Below are 24,235 nucleotides of genomic sequence, written 5' to 3'. Positions count from 1 at the left end.
AACCCAGGTCTCCCTGCTCTGTCACAGACTTCCTGTGTGACCTTGAGCAAGTCTCTATCTGCCTGTGTCCAATCACTAATATGAGGATAATAGCAGTTCCTTACTTCACACGGGTGGTGCTAAGATAAATACTTTAAAGATTGTCAGGCACTCAAGATACTATGGTAATGGGGTCATATAAGTATTTTAAGGATAACAGTATCTGCTTGCAAAGCATCCAGTCTCTCAGAGACCATGATCTTCACCAAAAAGGGAAGCTGCTTCAGGGACCAGACTTCTACCAGACCAGCCTCATCTGCTGCTCTGCTGTGCTCCACTCCTTGCCATTTCCCATCATGTGCCCCCTACCTGCTGCCTGCTACAATAGAAAGGAAGAGCGTGACACTGCTGGTTTAGGATTGGAGCTAGAAGCTCCAGCCCTGAATCAGCTTCTCTCTCTTTCTGACAAGGTTCATATCAGCAGAGATCATAGTCTCCATTGTTGTTGGACTGCTGCCTAAAAAGGCCTGTAGTAGGGACATGAAAGGGGAGTAGTTGGGAGTATGTTGTTGGGGCAGTATTTTGAGATCGTGTAATGGGGGAAGGGTGCCTTTTCACAGACCTGCTCTCGTATACTTGGCCTTCACTCTCATTCTGCATTTTCTGGGTTTCCAACATTTGAATTTCGAGAATTAAGATTTCATGTTTAAATAGTATCCAAGTAGCACAGATCATTGCTGAGTTTCACCCGTGGAGACAATTATCATAGGACATTAAAATTATTCGTATTGTGTCATTCTGATTGCAAGGGACCTGATTATCTCATCGCCATTAGCATGTACAACTCTCATTTGCTTCAGTGGGAGTTATGCCTGTGCAACTAACAGAATGTTTGGGATTCTGAAGTCTCAGGTCATACTGGAAATCATCCCTTTGTGCCATCAACTTAATGAAGGAATATAAATCTATAGATGGGCTTCTCTAGCTTGAAGGGAGGGGTTATAGTAGCACCACTAGGATTAGCAGACTCCTTGAAAATACTGCATTTGAGGGACCTGAATTCCTTGGCAGTTTCTCTTCTGTGGGTGTGACCGTTCCAGAACTGACTAAGTAGCAGGGAAGATATTAATAAAATTAATTAATGAACTGACTTCTCTGTTCTTTTCTCTCATTCCATCCCAACTGTATCTCTTGCTCTGAATTTTTCATCAGCTTCAAGACTTAGTGACAATGCAGGTCTGAGTTTATAACTTAGTTTCCTTAGGACATCCTCCGATGCAGTTAATACAGAATGTTTCTCTTAAGCATAACTTGACAATAGATATTTTAACTCACAGTTAAAGATGCTTTCTCAAGTCTGAATAAGTGAAGCTATGTTGATTCAAGAGCATATTTTGTAATGTTTTGTTGTATTCGTAGTGTCTGACTTGTACGGGAATAGACTTGTCAATGGTAAAAATACTCCAAAAATGCAAAATGTAACACATTGTTTTGATTTTTGCATAAATATAAAAAATCAGTAAAAGTATTTGAGATAAGATTAGAGAGTACAGTATATCAGTATATCTACTTTTTTCCTGTTTCTCCATGCCTTAAATCAGACACTGCTAGATCTGTTAAGACGTTAGAAACCTGTTTTCAAGATGGCATAAATCAGTAATTTCCCCATCCCCTTCCCATCCTTCCTTCTGCAAAAGTTTTGGGAGTTTTTTTAAGATGTGAGATTGGATTTCTCCTGGGTCAGTTGGCATCATTGATCTACCTGTAGTAAGAATGTTCAATAACTCAGCAAACCGCATGAACTATTTTAATTTTTAACAGTAGGTGTCAGTGCAAGTCTAGAGTTACTGAAGAGTATGAACTATACTATGCTTACAGACTAACATGGCTGCTACTCTGAAACCTGTCACTATGCTTAAAGGGGCAATTGTCAACTTGAAAGTCAGATTTAGCTGAAAACTACCTGCTATAATTGCAAATAATACCTCAGGCTACTATAATTTAATAAATTAGCAAAATATTTTTTTTAGGTTTGTTTTTTGTATGCCTTTAACAGCCCCTTTGTAATAGTCTGTTTCACTGGGGCAGCCAGTCAGTTTCTCACCAGGGGACTGTGAGAAACTTCATAAAACTTTTTAAAGATCTGGACTTATTATTTAAGAGGTACTGTATAAGGACCAGAGTTTTTGAAAATTAGATAATTTCAAATTATTTAAATTGGTGATGCACTTCTAATCTTGGCTTATTTAGTAGTAAACTATTTAATGCAATGTTTCCAGCATTCAGAAAAGTGCTGCTTAAACATTTAAACATAAATTCTTAGTTGAAACAGTGTTTAAAAGGTTGGAAATTTGATTTGTATTTTCCTTATACTGCTGTTGTCATCTTGTAGTATACTGGTTGCATGCAAGAGGTTCTGAAATATTCTGACTTTAAAAAAATAAATCAGATAGGGCTAGTATGCTGCCCTGAGTGTGTTGGATACAACTTTCTTTTAAGGAAACATTTGAATAAATTATAAATTTTGAAACTATAATCTAGCTATGAAATAAATATAACCTTTTTAGTGAAAAATTGGGATTATACAGTGGATAGATTTTTATAAAGTAGAAAATTGCTTTTTACTCTTAAATTATCTAACATCATATCAATAATACTAGGACAAGTAAACAAGAAAATGTGATTGAAATTTTCAGAGCAGTCTATTGACTGTGTCTAAATTCCCTAGTCTGCTTTGAAAATCTCTACCTACACATGTATTTGGCTTTTGGTAATTTCATTGTGAGCATAATTTCTAATATCTTATCTTATCTTTTCCTATATTAACTCTGATATTCATTAATAAAAATATGATAAACTCTGTGCAGACAACCATGAAGGATAAAGCAACCATGGATTTCAATATGGCCAAGAGAAACACCTACTTCTTGAATTCTCTGAGACAGCAACTCAACTGCAGATGTTGAATTAGCTTTACTTTCTATTAAGTAACTTAAAAAGATGCAGCAAATGGATGGGAAAGGGATACTGGAATATATTTTCTTTTCTATTGGAAAAGTACCTCTACTAAGGAATCAGAGTGGTAGCTGTGTTAGTCTGTGTCCTCTTGCTGATAATACCTCACCTTCATTGATTACTCTTGTTTGAGTTCATATGGCAACACCCATTTTTTCATGTTCTCTGTGCATATATCTTCCTACTGTATTTTCCACTACCTGCATCCAATGAAGTGGGTTTTAGCCCACGAAAGCTTATGCTCAGATAAATTTGTTAGTCTCTAAGGTGCCACAAGTACTCCTCGTTCTTTCTACTAAGGAATGTTTGTGGTGTTGGTTGTTGATGATTCAGATTCTCTTGCTTCTAGTATGACTATACCTAATAGAAACGCTTTAGTATTTTTCACGTCCACTACCCAAATGTATTCTCCCAAGAAACATAGCTGTTTATATACTACATCACAACTAATTGTCTTCTTTAAGAGTCCCTTCCACCAGTCTATCAGGAAGATGCAGATAAATGGGATTAATTACCTGAGTGCTGTTAGGTGTGTGAGTATATTTCAAACTATGAGAGAGAAGCTAAGGAAAAACAATGCTGGAAGGTGCAGCTCTGTGCTTATCCATATTCCAGTGTAGATGAAAACAGCATCTGAGTTTCTGGCTACACAAGCCATCACAAACAAGAATGGAAGTACAGATTCTTCATTCTTAAATTAGGATCAAACAGTGAGAAGTGCATCGTTTCATAACATAAATAATTGCTTCACTTGCAATCATGTAATGATTATTAGGAAAGGGAAGTACTAGGCATAGCTAAAATGAACAGGTTCAAACTAAAATAGACATTTTTATGTATTGTTTGTCGCTAGTGAAATATGAGTACATATAAGACTACAAATTTTCATAACTCATCTCGTAAGCATAACATCATTTTCTTTATACCACTGTTGATTCCCACTTGGTGAAATGAGGTGAAAACAAATGACAAATCTTATATGATATTTTTCAATTTCTTTATGACACAGTTGGATGAACTTGAAAATAGGGATTTATAATGGAAATGGTGGCTGGCAGACTCTATGATAGTAGCAAAGGCTACTGAATAATTCTGTGCTGAAGGTAATCTCAGTACTAAAGAGATGTCTGCAGAATTAAAATAGTTGTGCAGGATCATCCCTAATTTAAAGATAAAAGTGTATTCAGATATCTTAATGCCTGATTGTATGAATATAATTACTAGAGGGAGCCTGTCTGGAGAGCATCTGAAGGCACAAACTCTTTATCATCCCTATAATAGCTCATATTATAAGTAGACTTGTATAAATGAGTTAGTGATTTTTCAAACACATACGGTGTAAGAATGTACTTAAAATTCGTGTATATCCTAATTTGCAGCGTTGGACTTCTGTATAAGTAAAAAAGCACAGGGATGAATATTTCCCTCATTAGTATGAAATCAAATGACTAAATGATGGAAGGAAAAATTATTCCTCAGGTTTTCATTGATTGATGAGAGTTGTATGTGACTGCCTCTAGATTCTGCCACCACAGCTTTGAACATCAGCTAAAGGAAAGTGCCAGAGTGGTGTGTCAGACTGCGTTTTCAGACCTCCCAGCCCCTGCTGATTCTGAGAGGGTTCCCCCAGCAGCAGGTTGCATTGCCACTAGATAACCTGGCCAGGCTTTGTTTTATTAAGCAATGAATTTGCATAAAATTTTCTGGCTTTTGTCAATGAATTTTTTTAAGCTAGTGTGGTCTATAAATGTTGAATAAACATGAAAAAAAAATAGTTACATTTTTTTCTTTTTTACTGACATTTGATTCTGGCATTGTATTATGTTCATGGTTGAACAGTGTATTGAAACATCTCTCATCATAGCATAAATATGTCTACGTCATTTAACAAAATCTTGAAAAGTAAAACTGGTACAAAATTGTTATTTTGTTTAGCATCCTATATGCCAGGCATGCCAAGTGGAATCTCTCCCTATCCACCAGGACACCCTCCTAACCCAAGGTAAGTTATGCTTTAAATCCAGTCACTGAAGGGGATCTGCTGTGCTGGTGCTACTTCTGAGAATCCCACACCCTGTTTGTATCTTCTTTTGATGGAGATTGAATTCTTAGATTTATTTTTAAATTACACCGCTACCTTGATATAACGCTGTCCTCGGTAGCCAAAAAATCTTACCGCGTTATAGGTGAAACTGTGTTATATCAAACTTGCTTTCATAGAATCTAGTCCAACCCCCTGCTCAAAGCAGGACCAATCCCCAAGTGGCCCCCTCAAGGATTGAACTCACATCCCTGGGTTTAGCAGGCCAATGCTCAAACCACTGAGCTATTCCTCCCCCTTTGGTCTATCGGAGTGCACAGCCCCTCCTCCCCACCCCCGAGTGCTGCTTTACTGCGTTATAGTTGAATTAGTGTTATATCAGGTCACATTATATCGGGGTAGAGGTGTATTATGGTAGTGTGTTCAGAAATCGAGGATTCAATCCTTGTCAATAGCAGAGGAAAAGTTTGAATAGGGGCTAAGCCTTTTAGTGCTAATTGATTACAATATACAATTGTTAGGTTTAGTTAGAAAATTTGCTTACTACAAAGTGTTCCTTGCTGGATTATTGCTCCTCTTGTTGAACTATATAAGAGATCAGTTTTTATGGGATAGGTCACTCTATTCCTTTTTAAAGGTATTGCCCAATATCAGTTCATGCAATTGATTGCTCAAGTAAGAAATCATTTTTTGTTTAAACCTCTCTTCTAGGCAAATATAGAATACCCCTTGTTCTCTTCTCTTTCCCCTCAATCCACAAACAATATAAAGTCAAAATGAGCCATGAATAACACAAGATAAAAGATGTCTGTAATGTTTTTAATGACTTAAGTGTTGGAGGAAAAAGTAGTTTGCACATTAGTTCAGTCTTCTGAAAATGTGCTAAACAGTCAAATTCTAATTTTTAAGTAAGTGTATTTAACATCACCTCTGTCACAATCTATACTCTAAAAGTTCTGCTAACAGAGGGGTCTCTGGCTATTTTATGGTGCCTTTTTCTTGTTATGTTACTACCCAGTATAAGTAAACTTGATACCATAGGGATTTGGTTACTGAATTTTAAAAGAAAATTGAAGTAATTACTTATGTTAACCTAAAGAATAAATATTAAGCTAGATAAATGTGTTTAAAATTGTTTTGACAGTTCATTGTAAGAAATATGTCCGTGTTTCTAAATGTCCCTAATTGAGAATGGTGCTGTTATTAATAAACTTTATGTAGAAAGCCGACTTTGACCCATTAAATGTATTTCAGTATTGTGAGGGTGTGACACAGACAGGAGGCTTTCATGGTTGTTAAGTCCATTTTATTGTTTGAAATTTGTAATCTAATACTTAAATATTTTATAAACCAATTAACAATTTAGCCTTACAATTTTTAGTGTCTCCTGCCTTTCTCATGATTTCATCTGCAGGGCTGCGATTTATGTATTCCAAACTGTCATCAGAATGAAAGCTTTCTTTTTGTTAACTATTCATTGTTATGTAAAACATTTTAAAATATTTAAATATTTTAATTAAATGCAGGGATTAGGAAATAGTTTATTGTATTGATATAAAATTTGCACTTTGGATATGATCCAAAGCCCATTGAAGTAAATTGAGACTCACGTTGACTTCAGAGGGCTTTCATTCACTCCCTTTTTGAGCATGGGGTGGCACTGAATGTAAACCTTTTCATATGTATGCCATGCAGTCATTTATCTTCCCTCTGTTTGGGTGGGATATACTTGTTTGTTTTTATTATTGCTCTACTCGTATTTCACTTCTGTCTTGGAGCAAGTGATGAGCTCCTACAGTATAGAATAACTGTATCAAAAAAATTGTGCTGCAGAGAGTACAGTGTAGTGTCTTGTTAGGAGGAGCAGCACACGTGTCACTGCTTCTGGCAGACTGGAATTTATTTTTCTGACTGATATAATGCTCTTCTCCAATAAGCACTTAATGCAGGAGTGGCCAGCCTGAGCCTGAGAAGGAGCCAGAATTTACCAATGTACATTGCCAAAGAGCCACAGTAATACGTCAGCAGCCCCCCATCAGCTCCTCCATACCCCTCCACTCCCAGTGCCTCTCGCCCATCATCAGCCCGCCCATCACCCTCCCCGCACCTCCCAATCAGCTGTTTCGTGGCATGCTGGAGGCTCTGGGGGAGAGGGGGAAGAGAAGGGGAAGGAGCAAGGGCATGGCAGGCTGAGAGGAGGGGGTGGGAAGGGGTGGAGTGGGGGCAGGTCCTGTGGCAGAGCCAGGGGTTGAGCAGTGAGCATCCCCTAGCACATTGGAAAATTGGCGCCCGTAGATCCAGCCCCAGAGTCGGTGGCTATACAAGGAGACACATATTAACTTCTGAAGAGCGGCGTGTGGCTCTGGAGCCACAGGTTGGCCGCCACAGGTTGGCCACCTCTGGCTTACTGCATGTTAAAAAGACTTAAAAGATAATTGAGTCTCAGAAAATAAATGTGCTAAATTCCTCTTGTAATACATCATTATGAATATCTTGTGTGCCTCTTTTTATTAAATATTCATTTATTACCCAGTTTTAAAAGTCCCTCTTGGTCAAGAGCCATAAATTATCATATTTTGGGGAAATAGTCTCTAATATTATTTTTTAAATTATAATTAAAATACTGTTTATTACAAGTAAGTGATAGGTACAGATCAGTATAGTAACTGTAAGGCCTAATCTTGGCAGTTAGTGCATAACATTTACACTTCCAATGATAATAATTAGTTTCAATTTTGAGGGTAAATGAAAACAGATTAAATGTCATCTGCCCAAACTGTCAATTGCCTTGATGAATGAATTTGGTAATAATATCTGTGTATTTATTGTCTCCTTCTCCTTCCACAAAAATTCTTAATGGTACTGTGACAGAAGATTTTTTTTACCTTAATATAATAATATTTTATTACATGATAAATTTTTAACACTAGCTTTTTACACAACAAATATACTAACTTTTTAATTTGTGTTTAACAGCTGTACTACAGTTAATTACTATCATAGTGTCAATCAAAACTCTAATCCAATTTAGTATGTAAATACTTTTTCTTCAGATATTTATGGTTCCAAGAGTGGTTCTTCAGGATTGTAAAATAAATTAATCCAATTGAAGGGAACTTGAAACATTCAGGACATTTGACCAGCAAATAACTTGTCAGAGATACAAATATTATGATATTTTAAATTATATGAGAAATTGTGAGACATCTTTAAGCTAAATTAGTAGCATATCCTGTGAAGAAGAAAGTAAAGTCTCTACTGGCCTGTAATTTGAAGCAGTACCTTTTCTTGTAAAAGTGGCTTATATTTGAAAAGGAAACTTGCTCTTTCTTTTAGTATGATAACCTTGTAAAAAGTTTTGGAATCAAAACTTTAACACTGGAAAACAGTGTAAAGTTGATGTACATGGATGTTTCGCAAATTCTTGCGTAATGTTAATGTAACTTTCTTTACCAAGTGGCTACCCGGGCTATCCTTATCCACCTGGTGGTCCATTTCCAGCAACAACAAGTGGTCAGCACTACCCATCTCAGCCTCCTGTGACTACTGTTGGTGAGTAACTTTGAAAGCATCTCTCTTTCTGAGTTCTAGAGAAAGCAGCGGATCCAGCCGTAAGTAGACAGGGAAAAAAATCACATTTTTGAAGCAGATGTAAATTGCATCGTACTTGTATGGTAGTTAAAACCTGAACTTTTAAGCAGAGATACCATTTAGCATATATTTTAAAATATCCATTGCGTTTTGTTTCTTCCAGTCAGAAACTTGGTAAATTTGTCTTCCTTCTATCCATAGTGTCCGATTTGTGAACTTTTTGAAGAACAATGCATATAGCCACCCTACATTTTTCTATCCCCATTTGATAAAATGTGATATTTTTATTGCACGTGCAGTGCTCTGTGTATTTGTTTTTTAAAAATTGTAGTTGTCCTTATTTTAGTTATCTATTGGATTCATTTAATTTGATCCGAGAGAACCATCTAGTAAATGGAGATACAGAGCTATAACTCTAGTTTGATAGCAGTCCCTTCCAAACATTGTGTGTGAAGTAGCAATCACTTGTAATATGTTTACAGCCTTTGTCTCCTGCAAAATAAGTACCGTAAGTAAAAACAAGAAACGACAAACAAGTTTTAAGTATGTTTGTGCTCTTTATTTAGAAATGCAGTATCTTTTTGTATATCCCATGTATATTTATTATGTATTGGGCAAACAAAATTATATCTTGAAACTGGTTTGACTGAGGTACCTGAGGAAAATGTAAATCTAATCTGATAAACTCAGGGTAAGCAATTGACCTTATTGTCTTGCAACACAAGATGTGTATTTGTTTGCACTGTAAAATCTTTTGTGCTCTTCACTTTGTTATGGGAACTATGTTATTCATGGTGAAGGATTGGGACTGTGGTGTGCTTGAGGCTTATTTTTTGAAAATGAGCAGTGTCATTCTGGGGGCGCATATTTCATTTAAATGGAGGGCTTAAACTGTATCTCTTTCCGAAGGCACCATATGCCAATCTACATCCTTGTTGCAGTATTTCTGGCCTCTGAAGTAGCTCTAGCAATTACCACTTTAAATGTCAGACTGCATTGGCAGCACCAAAAGTGCTCACTTTGGTTGCCAGGAGACTCAGAAACTATGGGATGATGTGGCAACTGAAGGTAATGCAGTCCATCAGCCAAATGAATGAAGAAAGAGATGGGGGTGGGGTGGATATGTACAAGTCGGCATGGGATTTAATGCATGGGCTACTTGATCATCTTTTCTTGCCCTGAACCTTTTGAGCAGCAGTACCCAGGAGGCTGGCTGTTATGCTTATGTGTTTGTACTTCCGCAGCTATCAGGACTACAATTCTTTGAAAAGCTGAGTGACTTCCAGTATTTGATATTAGTCTCATAGGTTAACAAGAGGAGATGAGCTCCATGAAAAAGAGAGCTGTCTGGTAGGAGTGGTCTCCTTACATCTGTTGTTTTGGGCCCTCTGTTAGTTGTGGGGAAAGTTTACAAGAGTATTCCCAAAATAACAATGAAGCTAGTATTTATTTGGGGTGGAGGATGTTCTGGGGTTTAGTAAGTCTGCAAAGTTCTGAAGCTCTGGCAAGACTTAGTGCAATGGTTCTCAAACGTTTCTTTTCATGGACCGCTTGAAAATTGCTGAGGGTCTCGGCTGACCACCTAATGATCTTTCCAAATGTTGTTTGTACCATTAAGTAGCTATTGTAAACCGCTTTGGATAAAAACACTATATTAAAAAAACCTTAATGATAATTTTGTTTTACAAATAAAAGCACACAACTCATATTTTCATGTCAGTAGTTTTACCTTTCTAATGCGATGGATGTGCCCGCTCTTCCCCACCGCAGCAGCCCCTGAGCTGGGGCTGGGAAGGGGTGGGGGGGGTCTCTCCTCTGCCATAGCAGCCACAGAGCTGAGGCTGGGAAGGAGGGCTGTTTCTCCCCAGCAGCCACAGCCCTGGAGCTGGGGAAAGTTGCCTCTTTCTCTGGCCACCGCAGTTCTGCACATCCCAAATTCCCCCCACCCTCTCTTCTTACCCCACAGCCCCCTCCCACCTACCCCTTAGTTCCCCCAAGGCCACCACCTCATCTTACATGTACATCTTCTCCAGTGTCCAGGCACCTAATTAGTGGAACCACGCCTTGCAGCTCCTCTAATTAGGTGGGTGGCCCTTCAGTCGCTCGTGAGCGGCTGCCCAGACATGCACCTTTAGAGGGAACTATCCATGGACCATCTGAATGGAGCTTGTGAACCACTGGTGGTCCGCGAACCACAGTTTGAGAACCTCTGACCTAGTGTATTTCAAGACCTTCATCCCTATAGGACACACAGAATATATATTTGCCATTGTGGGACCATTCCAAAGAGACATGAACATGGATTACCTTCTGTAGATTTTTATATCCAGTACAGGCACTAATTACCAGCAAAGACGTCTGAAGGAAGGTAAATTTTTCTTCATGCATGTGGAGCGAACATGTTTGTCTAAACAGATACTGGAAGAAGACTTGGTCTCCCAGATTATGGTTGAGTATGACACATTTAGGATTTATGCATCTGCCTCACTTGTGGTCTTGGCTTTTCCAAAGTATGGAGTATGGCAGAGTGAGCCATGTTTAAGGGAGTTGAAGGGCTGTTAGGCCACGTGCAGTTTATAAAGGTGGAGTCCAGACCAAAGCATTAATATTTGTTTGTGTTCTCTTAATAGCAGATGCCAGAAGAAAGCAGAAGCAGGTATGGATTTGTGGTCATTCGTATGTTTTCTGGGCAGAAAAACGGGCACTCGTAAGAAGCTTTGGCCCACAACTGGGCATTCGAGTGGAGGATGCCAAATTGCACTGGATAGGAAAGAGCGGCATGATGTGGGATCAGTTAATACCCACTCTGTTTCATGCACGAAGGCGTCTGCCAGATCCTGATGTGCTGGTGATACACCTGGGAGGAAATGATCTGGGGACAACAAAATTTGTGGATCTTATCATCCGAATTAAGAAAGATTTAGGCTTTATCAAGCACACATTCAAGAATGTCATTCTGGTCTGGTCAAACATTGTGCCCCGAAAGGCATGGAACCAAGAAGAGACGTATAGATTCATGGATAAGAACAGAAAAAAAGTCAACAGGGAAATTGGCAGCTTTATGAAGTTTATCGGAGGGTGTGTGATCAGACACGATTCCCTTGTACCAGAGTCTCCGGGTTTATTCCATCTAGATGGTGTCCTCTTATCTCAAAGTGGTACTGATGTCTTCAACCTGGATTTACTGAGTGTTTTGGAGACTTTGATATGACTTTGGAGGAAGTTTGACATTATTGGCCATGTTTTTGACAAGTAGGAACCTCACCAGGGGTAGGGAATACACCATAGGAGGATTCCTAATGATATGGGGATACTTTGGTAGTGATTGGAGTTGCCATCTCTCATGTGGGAGAAGCAGTACTGGTTGCTGAAAACATTTCGGAGGTTGATAATAGTGTTTCTGGCACATAATATTTGTTACCCCACTATTAAAATGAAATGTTATTCCCAGATGCTAAGCTTTGTTGTTCTGCAAGGTCTATTTGACTTTTTATTTTGAGCTTAATTTGATTAATTTATGTAACTTGTTTAAAGGGACACTGCCAAATAGTTTTTATCTCTTTTTTTAAATACACTATCTTCTCTGTGTAAAATCGTTCAATAATAGGTAGCTTTGTGATTGGACCTAACGTATAATTGAACTTTTTGAAGCATTTCATTATTAGAGATACAGTAATACGAACTATATGGACATATTCACGATGACATTTTCTAACACAGTATGCAACTTTAAAGGTATGTAAAATCGGGAGTTAGGTTGTCTAGCAGAGCAGGATGTTGTGAGTTGAGGCTTCAGGGTTCTATTCCCAGCTCTGTCACTGATTTATTATGGAAATAAGTCAGTTAACTTCTCCATACCTCTGTTTACTTGTCTGTAAAATACATAATAATTACCTCAGAGGGGTATTTGACAGTTACTATAGAAGTTCAGTCTTGTTACTGTGAAAGTATAGACTCTTGACATAATGTCCTTTTTTATAAACAACAAACTATTTTTAAAGACTTGAATTTGTTATAGTATTTTTGGTTTTTTAAGATATTTGAAAACAGATTCTTTCCTTACCAGTTTTGTCCTTTTCCATCTTTCCAACAGTTTTCCTCTTTCTAACAAAGCATAAAATTAACAATTTTGTGCTTGCCCCAATATCTTTGATGTTTTCAACATAGCCCTGGCAAAAGTGTCTGATGCTCCAGAACCAGTAAGAGGCATTCTTGCTTTTATTTTGCTCTTTCAGAATTGAGGCCTTTTAAAACTTTCTCATATTGTGGATTTTCTTCTTCTTTGAAACTGCTTTACTGATTCACTTGAAACTCAGGTTTTTTCTAATGTTAAATTGCTATAAACTGCTTGACAGTGTCTCTTTAACTTAGTGATCATGTAGAAAACTGCAGCATTTTCCTTCCAGTAATTGTTGCGGTATATTTATATTTTTGTTGTAGGGATAAAGCTTTGGGCCTGGTTTACAGTTTGCTTTTTGCATATAGCCAACCAGCACTATAATTTAATTTTGTTAGTTGGGAGTGCTGAGCTACAAAAAAATCGAAGTATTGTAAAATGTGTTAGCGAATATATTGTTCCGTGTAGTTAAGATTTAAAAAATTAAATTTTGTAGAAAAGAATTTTAATATTTCAAAAATCTCCATCTTCTCTCCTGTCTCAGTTCCCATTGTCAAGATATGTATTACATAACGTTCATTAATTTGTATTTAAAGTAGTTTTGGACTGAAGGAACCTGTTTTATTTTCTTAAATGAAGACTCCTGTCAGTATTTTGATAACTCCTTGATGCAGCAATTTGCATTTGGAAATCCCTGTTTGACAGGACTTGAGAAAGGAACTGCTTTAACCTTACCAGGAGCCCCTTCTCCCCATTTTCTCTTTAATCAAGTCTTCTTCCAGAAAGATATTGGTTATGGAGGGAACTGCCTGCAAAAGGACACTTGTCAGAGACAGGATAGAGGTGAGTATTAGGAGTGGAGGAATGTTCATTCTCCACTATTCTGGCCTTGCATTACTCAAATTCCCAGCCTCGCCAACTTTTTGGAGGAGGAATAAGGAAGCTGCAGTTTAATAGAAAACACCACACTCTGTATACAGGACTCTAAGGCAAAAGTAATAGAATATAAGACAGTGTGCAGCCTAAAAGTTAGTTTGGTGAAGCTTGCAGTAAGGACATTGGAAAAGATTTATTTAAGTATTCATCTCAGTTCTTGAATACCTCTGAAGGTTTCCCTCCTGTACAGTGCAAATCTGTAGCCTTTAGAGGAACTGGGGTTGACTCCTTCACGCACTGGGAAAGGTTCTGCTCAATACATACGTAGAAGCACTTCCAGCACATATGGCATGGGTACGTTTTGTACCCTACACTTGGATTAGAATGTTCCCCGATGGAAATACCTACTCTCTGACGAGGTCTACAGTCATATTTATACCTTTTTGATGTTGGACGATGTTGATGATTAATGCATTTAATTTGTATAACTTGGTGATTGTGTTTTACAAATAAAGTTGTAGCCTTTACTTTCTAGTCATCTTGTGGTGTTTTAATGAACACATGACATGGAAGGATGTGAGTTTGCAAATTCCTTTTTGAGAATAGTGTCTTTGTGACTATTAACTACAGCCTGTTGAAATGTTAGTGGGTACTAAAACATTCTAAAATTACTTCCATAACCGTTTCTAACTTAGTCTGTAGAGTTCAGAAAGGTTAAAAGCACATGAAAGTTCAATACCGTACTTAAGACTTTCTTTTAAAAAAGACAATAGCTTATAATACAGATAGTTCAGCCTGATCAACATGTATTTGTGACTGAATGACTTTGTTGCTATAGTTTTTGTTAAGGCAGTCAGTTGGTATTTAGTAATCACTGCGGTTGAGTATCTGTTCGTTTATATATTTCAACCTTCGGTCAAAATATAGTAAGGTGCATAGCATTAATTGTAAATTTTGTTGTTTACTGTTACGCGATAGCAGTGGTGAATATATGTTGTCAGGATTTCTTCTCTTTCGTATTCTCTCCATTTGGTGGTATTCATGGAATTACTGAGATTGGTTTGCAGAAACCATTGTCTTGTCGGGTGTTTTTGCTCAGTTTTGCCTGACAGTGCTTGTATGCACACTGTGCATGTAAACTTCTGCAGGATCTCTCTTAGTTTGCAGAATTCCGTTGGAGTTCTTGTTCTGGTCTGTAGGTAAGTAACCTTTTTATCTAGTCAAGGGAGACAATATTTCAAAAGATGATGCTAATGTATTGATTGCTGGGCTTAGTTTCTTTTGCATCTTTTCTTATTTTCATTGGTTTTATCAAAAATACATGGTCTGAGTTTTCTGTTCATGTTAATGAAGATATGTAGTTGTCTCAATAGGCCTGTTTGCTGATATATTCTTTTCGTAAATGTGTACACTTGAAGCTGATCTGGGGATAGAAGATAGTTATTGGAAATTTGCTGACGTACATGCTGAACATGAATTTGCAATTTTTGTATTTGATTTACATTATCCTTTGTTGCTTCGGAGATGTTCGTATCCAAGGGTGATCAAATAGTTTCTTCATAACAGCATCCTTCTAGTTAGATTCTGGCATTTAGCCGCAAACCCTAATAGGAGACAGGACAGTGCATTGCTGCCCCATCCTAGGGAGAGCTCAGAAAGGGATTGTGCCTTGTGCATGCACAGTTTCTTCTTGGTACAGAGAGGGAGGAGTGCAGAGGCTGCACTATCCCGTAGGATGGTGTGACCAATTTTCCTCTCCCAGCCTGTGGCCCACATCGCCCACCCCAATGGAACAATGTGTTTTCTACATGGGGATAAGCATACATGAGAGGAAGGGGAAGTTCACCATTGGAGTACATGGCAAAGAGGGGGTGTTGCATTGACTTGCACATCCTCTGGAGCGATAAGCACCCTCCAGGGTGCAGGGAAGCAACAATCCCTTAGCTTCCCCAAGCATGGGACTGAGATTGCCCTGACACTTGTGCAAGACTTGCCATGGGAGGAAAGGTCCCTTGAGCCCTCCCCTCCATCTTTTATAATGTTTTTTGGCATGGTTCAAAAGTTTAGTTCACATTGCTCTTCGAAGTAATCACACTTGATTTTTGCTCTTCATTGCAGTGTACTAACTGCATTATAGTTATGGCTGAGAAAGTGCTTCATTTTAAGGCTGTGTTTTCAGACTCTCTATACAGTATCTGTATTATAGTGGTCTGCCAGTTCCACTACAGTTGTTTGAGTAGATCCACAGTTAATCTGCCTGTTTCATGCCAGTAGAGATGGGAATAATGTTGTGCTAGATTGATTACTGCAGGTTTGGTTATGCATGAACTGACAACTATTTAACATTGGCTACTAGTAGCTGTATATGCACCACCATTTAATGAGAGAGTAGGATTTTTTGAGCAGTCAGATCACTTGCATGCATCCTGCCTTAGACCAGCTTGACAATGTGATTTATCTCACAGAGCTGCTTGATGATTTTAAAGGGCCCCTCCCAGGCAGCTTGGAGTCTATTCTGCCACATTGGAATGAGTGCCATAACTTTGTTCCCTATTCCTTGTGACCTCGCCTGTGCCATGTGCTCATACCAGACAGTCTCTCTTTCTCTCTTAGGCTTTTAATAGATTATCCTAAGCAAAATCCAGGAGTTCTGTGAACCTTTTCCTAAACTTCCCCCTCAGGAAAGGTCTTAAGCCCTCGCTCGATTCTAGGGTGCCACACCCTCCTTCCAAAGAGCAGTGCAAAAGGGGAAAACCGGATTCTTAGTGAATTTCTCTATAGGCAAATAGCAAAGACAGTAGACACTTGTCCTGATCATGTGACTGCTGATCTACAACCATTTCCAGCATTATTTTAAGTGTCATTAAATCTTTCCACCAGTCCTTTGGCTTGAGGGTGATGTGCAGAGGTCCACAAGTGTCTGACCCCATGTTTCTCCCATAAGCCCTGATGAAGGGTTAATGTGAATAAGAATCCCTGAGGAACTTGTGGTAGGGGGAGCCCACCTTGCTGAAAATTGGCAAAAGAGCATCAGCATCTGTTTCTGCCTCTATGGAAGACAGAGCTGCAGTCCTGCAGGATAGATTATGCTACCTGCTAACACCCCTAGTATGAATTTCTTTCCAGTCTGGGTCTCCTTACTACAAAGTCCCACAATATTCATGGTCAGCTTCAAAAAAGGTTCCTCTACTCTAGGTAGTGACCTCTTGGCTGCTTTACTGTTCTTGAGCTTTTTCCACCTTCTGGTAAGAATCACATATTTTGAGTATTTTTTGAATGCCTCAAACTCCAGAGCAGTAAAAATTATGCAACAGCCTGTCTTTTGTATGCTGGATCTTCAGATGCCCTGAAAAAGGGATATCTTCGGAGAAGTTTAAGATCTTAAGATGATATTTCTTGGACACCACTAACTGTCTTTTGATACTCCAAGTCTCTGTCTCTCCTGGGGAAAACCATTCCTTGTAAAGGAGTTGCTTATTCCACAGAAATGTCTCCCTGCATTCCTCAGATAACAGGGCTTTCAGCACTGGGACTGGCCACTGCAGCCCTCACCAGCGGTGGCACCAGCACTCCAAGCCCGTGCCTGGGGCGGCAAGCTGCAGGGGGTGCCCTGCCAGTCCCTACGAGGGCAGCAGTCAGGCTGCCTTCGGCGGCTTGCCTGTGGGAGCTCCACAGATTTGACAGCAATTCGGCGGCGGGTATGCGGGACTGGCGGACCTCCTGCAGGCAAGCTGCTGAATCCGCAGGACCGGGGACCTCCAGCCTGCCTTGCTTGGGGCAGCAAAAAAGCTAGAGCCTCTCCTGGCCCTCACCTTCTCTAAGGAGGGTTTGGAACACAGCTGCCAGGGCAGGGAGTGTAGTCTGCTCCTCCCTGCTAAACGTTTCCCCCCTCTTGGCTGGGATATCATCCAAAGCAACACTTAACTCAGCATATTCTCACAGGCTGGTGGGGACAGTTGTGCCAAATGGCAGGGGAACAGAGGTGGTCTCTCAAGTAAATAGGCCCAAGTCATTTTTAGGAAGGAACTGCGGATCTTAATTTTTTGCATAAAGAATTTTTGTTTCTTGCTGCTACAGTGTTGCGGCTTGTAGAGATGAAAGACTTACAATATCCTGTTAGGTCACACTTATAAGCATAACATAAAGTATGTCATTAGGAATCAAGTGTACATCATTTTATTTGTTATACCATGACATTTAAATAGGCTTTTTGATTAGTGAGCTTAATCTCCATTTCTTCAAAGTAGGTTTTTTTTCAGTCTTATCCCATTCATTATCCTTCTGATTCTATTACGGGTCTGAAGTTGCTGTAAGGTCACTTGTGAAACCAGACTCTGCATAGTAAAGGTTAAGTATCTGAGTGCTCCCAGGGATTAATTGCTTTGTGCCATAAAATCTTCCCAAAGATGGGCTAATTATAGAAGTGACAGAAAATGCTAAAGGTTCATGCTCTGTAAGGAGTCACATTGAGATTGTTTCAATATGAAACCTTACATGTGCAAGGAGTTAGTAGAAATCCACCATTTCCTGTGTTTCATTAACATTTTTTTGTCATCTAAATTTCCATTTTTAAGATTAAGATGTCTTCCCTGATAGTTCCCTCCTAGTTTATTATTAAAATGTCTTGTACAAAAGTGTCCTAAATAAAGGACTTTCAGAAAACAGCTAGTATTGATCGTTTACTTTGGTTTTGCTTTATAAATGTATGTTGTATATAAAAGAAGTGACTAGAATCTTGTGAACTCTCACGTTCATGATATGAGTGTCTGGGTGGCTACAATTCACTTCTCATAATTACAGTTGTCTGGTAGTGAGTATACTCTTCTGTTCCTTTAGGAACCTTTACAGGGCTAATAATGTTTAAACCTCCTTGAGAAATTCCTTTTGGTTTATGTTCCGTTTCACATACTTTCATTGCCACATGTGATAGGTGTTTACAACTTTTAACAAAATATCGTAGATGTCTTTATGGACCAGTAAAGTGCCTGAGTGGCATGAGGTAGAAATGACACCTAAATTGATGATGTATATATGTTTTTATGAACCAGGCAAGATAATCTTTTTAATAATCTATCAGCTTCTACACTAGGAGTATTTAGTCTATTAATAGATGAATTGTACAAGAAGCCTGTATAAACTTTATATATAAAATAAAACAGTATTACCTACTGGCTCTGAATAGGTGCCATTAGGTTTAAAACTTTGTGCCACATATCCTGCATAGAACAATTAACATGCAGCACATGCTAAATGAGTCCATTACTGCTTGTTGGAAAATGTAAAATCTGTCACTGCTCTGTTATAATTTTTTTATCATGAAAAATTAATGATCAGAAATACTGATGATAACATTTTTAAGGAATGTTTTTTCAGTAGTTTTAAACCACTTTTGAATGTGTGTGATTGTAAAACACATCATGATATGCCATACGTTTTTCTAGTATTTATGGGGTAAATAAGGTGATTCATTGAAGGGAAGAGAGTTCTAAAAATTAAATTTTTACTTCTTGAAAAGTTTTCTACACTCTCTCTTTTATTGCTTGTTGTAACTAAAAAGTACTTGGCTTAAAGATACGTGATTCATCTTTATTCTGTTGACCTGGATGAGTCTGTGTACCTTTGACTCATTTAGCAGAGTTTGGTGAGTTGATGATATAGGTTTGCATTGGGTTTTTTCAGTTATCCTTGTTTCAGTTGGGTGACTTCAGGCTTTGAAATAACTGGCTGGGAGGAGCCATTCTGTGTTGGGAGCAGAAGAGAGAAAAGGATGAGGGGAGAGCCAGGGGCTTTGGTTTATAGCTTCTAAAATCTGTGGGAGCATGGATAGCAGCAGAATGGGGGACAGACAGCACAGGCCTAATGTATAGTTTCTAAGCCCAACACAGACTAATGAAGAGCTCCTAAATTCCATGTAGACTTTCATTGAGCATCTCTCGGAAAACATTCTAAAAACAAACAATTTCCAATACTAATAATATAGTTAAGCTTGATTTACTAGCCAGAAATTTACTGATCCGTAACGTCAGAGTACTTGTAAAAAGAATGCTGTTTTAAAGCCAAAATTACTAGAAAAACCAGGAAGTTCAAAGTAAGTGTGCTAGAGTACAGTTATGGAAGATGTAGTGTCATAAACTAAATGAAGCTAGCTAACACAGGCACAAAGATGCACATACCTGATTTAAAGCATAGTTAATACATACACTGTTAAGCCTTCCAGCTTCTGTTGGCTTAAATTTTAATAGTTCATATCATTTTTAGAGTAGATGCTTATTATTTTCAGATGTAGCAGCTCAGTCTTAACCTTTTCCAAAAGTTTAAATAATACATGCATCCCAGAAGAGGACCTCCTTTTACAGTTATTCTCTTATAAAACTCTTGTGCATAAAAAAAGGTAGCGATACACTGAGTTCTTGGCCAAAGTATAGTCAGTGTGGTGCAGAGTAAGTCTTCTTGGCCCATTACTTGTGCCATTGTCTTTACCTACAACATTCCGGATATTAATCAATAACTTTAAGACACAGAAGCTGTAGAGATCAATGCTGGTCTAAACCCAGGTCTCTTCTTCTTTGGAGTTAACACTGCAAAACTCGATGTGAAAAATATATTAGATTGCTGATGTAAATAATATCTGGATATACCCATTTTAGAGTATTTTCTGATGCTCTGAAATCAAGAGTTCAAAATCTCAGATTAGGTTTGATCTTGCATCTGGGCAATCTTTCCTGTTCTTGTGTTCTCTGTAGTACATGGCTGACAGCGGAAGTATTTGCTTGAGGTATTGGCCCATTAACTATTAGCTTGTAATTGTGTGGGTTTATTTTCTGCTTTTAAACTTTCTTCTGGTACTGTCATATGCTATTGCAGAGAGATAGCCAAAACAGTTTCAAGTAAAACCATGCTATAAAAATCGAACTATTTTAAAAAGAAATGTCTGAACACACAATATGTTCAGAAAAAGATCCATTCTGTGACGCAACAAAGATGTGCACTATCTTGAGGATTTTGTTACGTCTAAGATGCTGACAAATGAAATAAAGGCTCAAGAGTTCTGATTTTAAAAGGTTCAGCACAAAGTACTAGTTCAAAGACTGATTATTTAGAGACAAGATTTGCTCATGAAGGAGATCAGATAATTTTATGGTACTCCTTTTGCACACAGTCTGAGTGCTGATTTGCATGGAGTATAATGGCGTTCTTGATTGGAAGAATTGGCTGTTTTTGTATGGGAGGGTAAGGCTTCTGAGAAATAGTCAAGATTAGAAACTGGTATGCGAGAGAGCCATTTAGTTGCTTGTAAAACTTTGTTTGGAATGTTTTGATTAATTTAACGTGTTAATCAAGAGGATGCACTTAGCCATCGTTACAGCTTGGGGATAGAGAAAGTTGGTTTTATGTCATCTTTACAATTCCTCTGAACCTGAGGTCAGTCAAGGACCAGGCTATTCCCTGTTATACATTAGAGCACCCTTAAGACTGCTCTAATTTATGCTCAGCTGCTTGTGACCCTAATCAGTTATTCTGGCAGCTGGGGATCTCTGGGGCATAGATATACCCTGGCCGCTCCCGCTTTTCCCTGACCCACACCTACTGCAGCAGGGGCTGGAGATATGTGGCACTGGACACTCCCCCGTAACTCCATGTCAGCGGGGGATGTTGGAAGAATCCTTCACCAATCAGTTTAGATGGCGTTGTGTCTGTTTTGTGCTGCCAGTATAGGTCCAGGATCCTGGACTTCAGTTCTTCCTCAAACACCTGGAAATGTTATGGTGGGTTAGTTCCTTTCCTTTCAGTTCAGCCATTCTTTGTTGTCCCAATCCTGCCTCTGTTACACTTTTTATGTTTTGATTCACAAGATATATTTAATTACATGACTACAATCACTTGTTTAATTTAAAAAAATTACTATTTGTGCAAAATAGATCAGAATTCAAAGAAACTACCACAGATGTATCCACCCTATCCTTAGGCAAAAGCTTGAAACTGGAGATGGGCTTTGCTGTGTGCCTTCAAGGTCAGCAATCTTAGGCTCTGTCAGAACTCATGTTCTCTTCATTTCTGCCTTTAAAAATAAATGTCTGTAAGGAAATATTGATTGGGGTAGTTACTGTACAACAAAGTGTTCGGAATTGAAAGTGTTGCACACTTAATTAGGAAGAAATTTTCTGATGCATTTTGATATGGAAATTTTTGCAGTCTATTCATCTTTTACTTAATTATTTAATAATTATTTTACGGTTGGCTAATCCAGTAAGTTCTTTGATGTAACTTGATATGCACTAACCACAAATTAAAATCACTAACATTTTTCTTATTTTGATTTACTCTAGATTTAATTGGTTTTTTTTTGTTTTTTTTTTAATAGTTTATGCGTTTAAAACAGTGTTTTCCCTCTGGACCACTGTGTTGGAAAAGTAGGCTTCATTTTAGGTCTTAGTTACTGGCTCACTTTGGCTAACAGGGGCAGGGAATGCTGAGGAGGGAAAGGTATGTGCCTTGCACTGCTACCCTGAGATGAATTTCAGCTGATTAGGGAATCCCTTGACTGAATCTGAAAGGATATACAGTCATCAGTCAAAAGGCCCATAGTGATAAAGTAAAGGAAGTGATCTTGAAGATGTACCTTTCTTTCCAAACATATTATCAGTTTTAGTCTTTAGAGGTATGTGACTCTTGAGGGAGTTAGCCTAATTCACAAAATTCTTTCTGCTTTGTGATTTGTGTGATTTTGAGAAAATTTGGTTTGGCTATACACTGAAAGGATGATATGCATGATGTTTTGACAACTTCTGTATTTCAACAACTTGCCTTTATCCCTATGTAAATGGCTTCCTTGGGTATTCTCTCTTTTCTGAAGTTTCCCCTGCAGTGACAGGACTTCAAAACTGTACAAAGTTCAGCCATATAAAGGTTGCAGAGTCCGGCCACGCAGGTTACTACAGTGATTCCTGTTGCTGCAGTTGAGGTTTAGTATATCTCAAAGTAATTACATGTAAACCAGAAGCATAAGAGAGATTGCAAAGTTGTGTATTATTCTTTAATAGATTATTTATACTGGAGACTGGAATGATTACTTTTTTAGTGCAGGAATATCAACATGAAATTGGAGAGACTGAAGTTTCCTGCATTGTAGACATACAACACTTTGCTGCAACAAATTGAAAAGTTTCACTTTTTTTTTAAAATACATACATTAATTAGTCTAGCAGAGGACATATAGCTACTCACTCTGAAAATGTGATCTGCAGAAAAAATTCTATTAATCCACCAAACGGCTAATGCATTTAATGTTACAATCAAAGAAAGTGACTAAGAAAATCTTGGCAGAGAGTTGATTTACATGATCACAGTTTTTATATCACACTTGCTAGTATTGAATCCCATGTGAAAATAGTATTTGCTTAGTAACTATAAATTACAGGTCACACGTATACATCTGCCACAATATAACGCTACCTAATATAACACGAATTTGGATATAATGCGGTACAGCAGTGCTGGGGGTGGGGCAGGGCCGAGTGCTCCGGCGGATCAAAGCAAGTTTGATATAACACGGTTTCACCTATAAATAACGTCGTAATTTCCTGAGGACAGCATTATATTGGGGTAGAGGTGTAGCTAGTAACCACTTTACTGTGGTAATCTGATTTGATATTGTTTAATTATCATGATTATTACATAGCACTTACCAGTTTGCTACAAAGGAAAATATCTTTTTCGAAATATCATCTAACCTTTTTGCAAAGTATATGGAAATTGGTTTTGGATCTAATTGAGTGTAGTTACCCAGTAATCTGTAGGAGTCTATCAGTGTTTCTTACATTATATGTATCAGGTGAAACCTATGAATTAGAGTAACTGCAATCAAGCTGCAGCTAGCCATATTCTTTTGTTTTCCCAGACTAGTTAGGCCAGTTTAACTGAATTACAATAGAAGCTAATTGTATAATTAACTTATACAGATTCTTCTTACAGTTGTCTGACTTTATCTCTCTAAATGTGTGTATAAAGCAAAAGTGATTATCTGCTAAAGCCAAATAAAATAATTTAGCCAGGAGAAAATATTCTGAAACTTTTCCTAGATATTAAGTAATTTTATTATAAGTAAATACCTAATATTAGATACCTAGTGTGACCCTGAATGGTTACTTCATATTATAACACTGCTACATATTCTTAGTCTACTGAAATATAAGATTAACATTACTCCTGATCTACAACAGTTAATTACGGTAAGAACTGCTGCTTTTCAAAGGAGAGTTGTAGCTAAAAATGCATCCTCTATGACATAAGGCTTCCCCCCCACACACACATTTTTAGCTGAACAATGGTAATAATCATGAAATCAGCTGGGAAGAGTAGGACCAGAGAGAAAACTTTAGGCTATTAACCCCATCTAGTAATTAGTCGTCAGCAAATGCCCTGTTTCTAGGTTCGTTCACATATATGTTTGTTTGCAAATACACAGAATAACCAGTCAGCATCTCGTTGTTACTTAAATGAGAGGAAACTATAAAAAGTACAGTTGTGCTTCATGATATGTTGTTTTTCAGTTTAGAGGTTTTTTGGGTTTGATTTTTGCAAATACATTTATCTAAGATCTACTGATGTTTTACATT

At 38.1% G+C, this 24,235-nt stretch overlaps 1 protein-coding gene across 3 annotated transcripts in view; it reads left to right on the top strand.

The window, feature by feature from the left end:
* TSG101 (tumor susceptibility 101) overlaps window positions 1-24,235 on the top strand; it is a 52,132-nt gene that overhangs the window by 16,774 nt on the left and 11,123 nt on the right. For 2 of the 3 annotated variants that reach the window (XM_030560540.1, XM_030560538.1), the window contains 3 exons: window positions 4,930-4,996; window positions 8,493-8,587; window positions 11,257-14,146. In XM_030560540.1, the coding sequence (XP_030416400.1) occupies window positions 4,930-4,996; window positions 8,493-8,587; window positions 11,257-11,837 (743 nt within the window). In that variant the 3' untranslated portion in view covers window positions 11,838-14,146. Of the gene's footprint in view, window positions 1-4,929; window positions 4,997-8,492; window positions 8,588-11,256; window positions 14,147-24,235 lie in introns of those variants that run through there. The other variant, XM_030560539.1, reaches the window with a different exon arrangement.

This window comes from Gopherus evgoodei, chromosome 4 (genome assembly GCF_007399415.2).
Source record: "Gopherus evgoodei ecotype Sinaloan lineage chromosome 4, rGopEvg1_v1.p, whole genome shotgun sequence".
Lineage (NCBI taxonomy): Eukaryota > Metazoa > Chordata > Testudines > Testudinidae > Gopherus > Gopherus evgoodei.
Note: the sequence above shows the minus strand (reverse complement) of the source record. Positions and strands in the feature narration are given on the sequence as shown.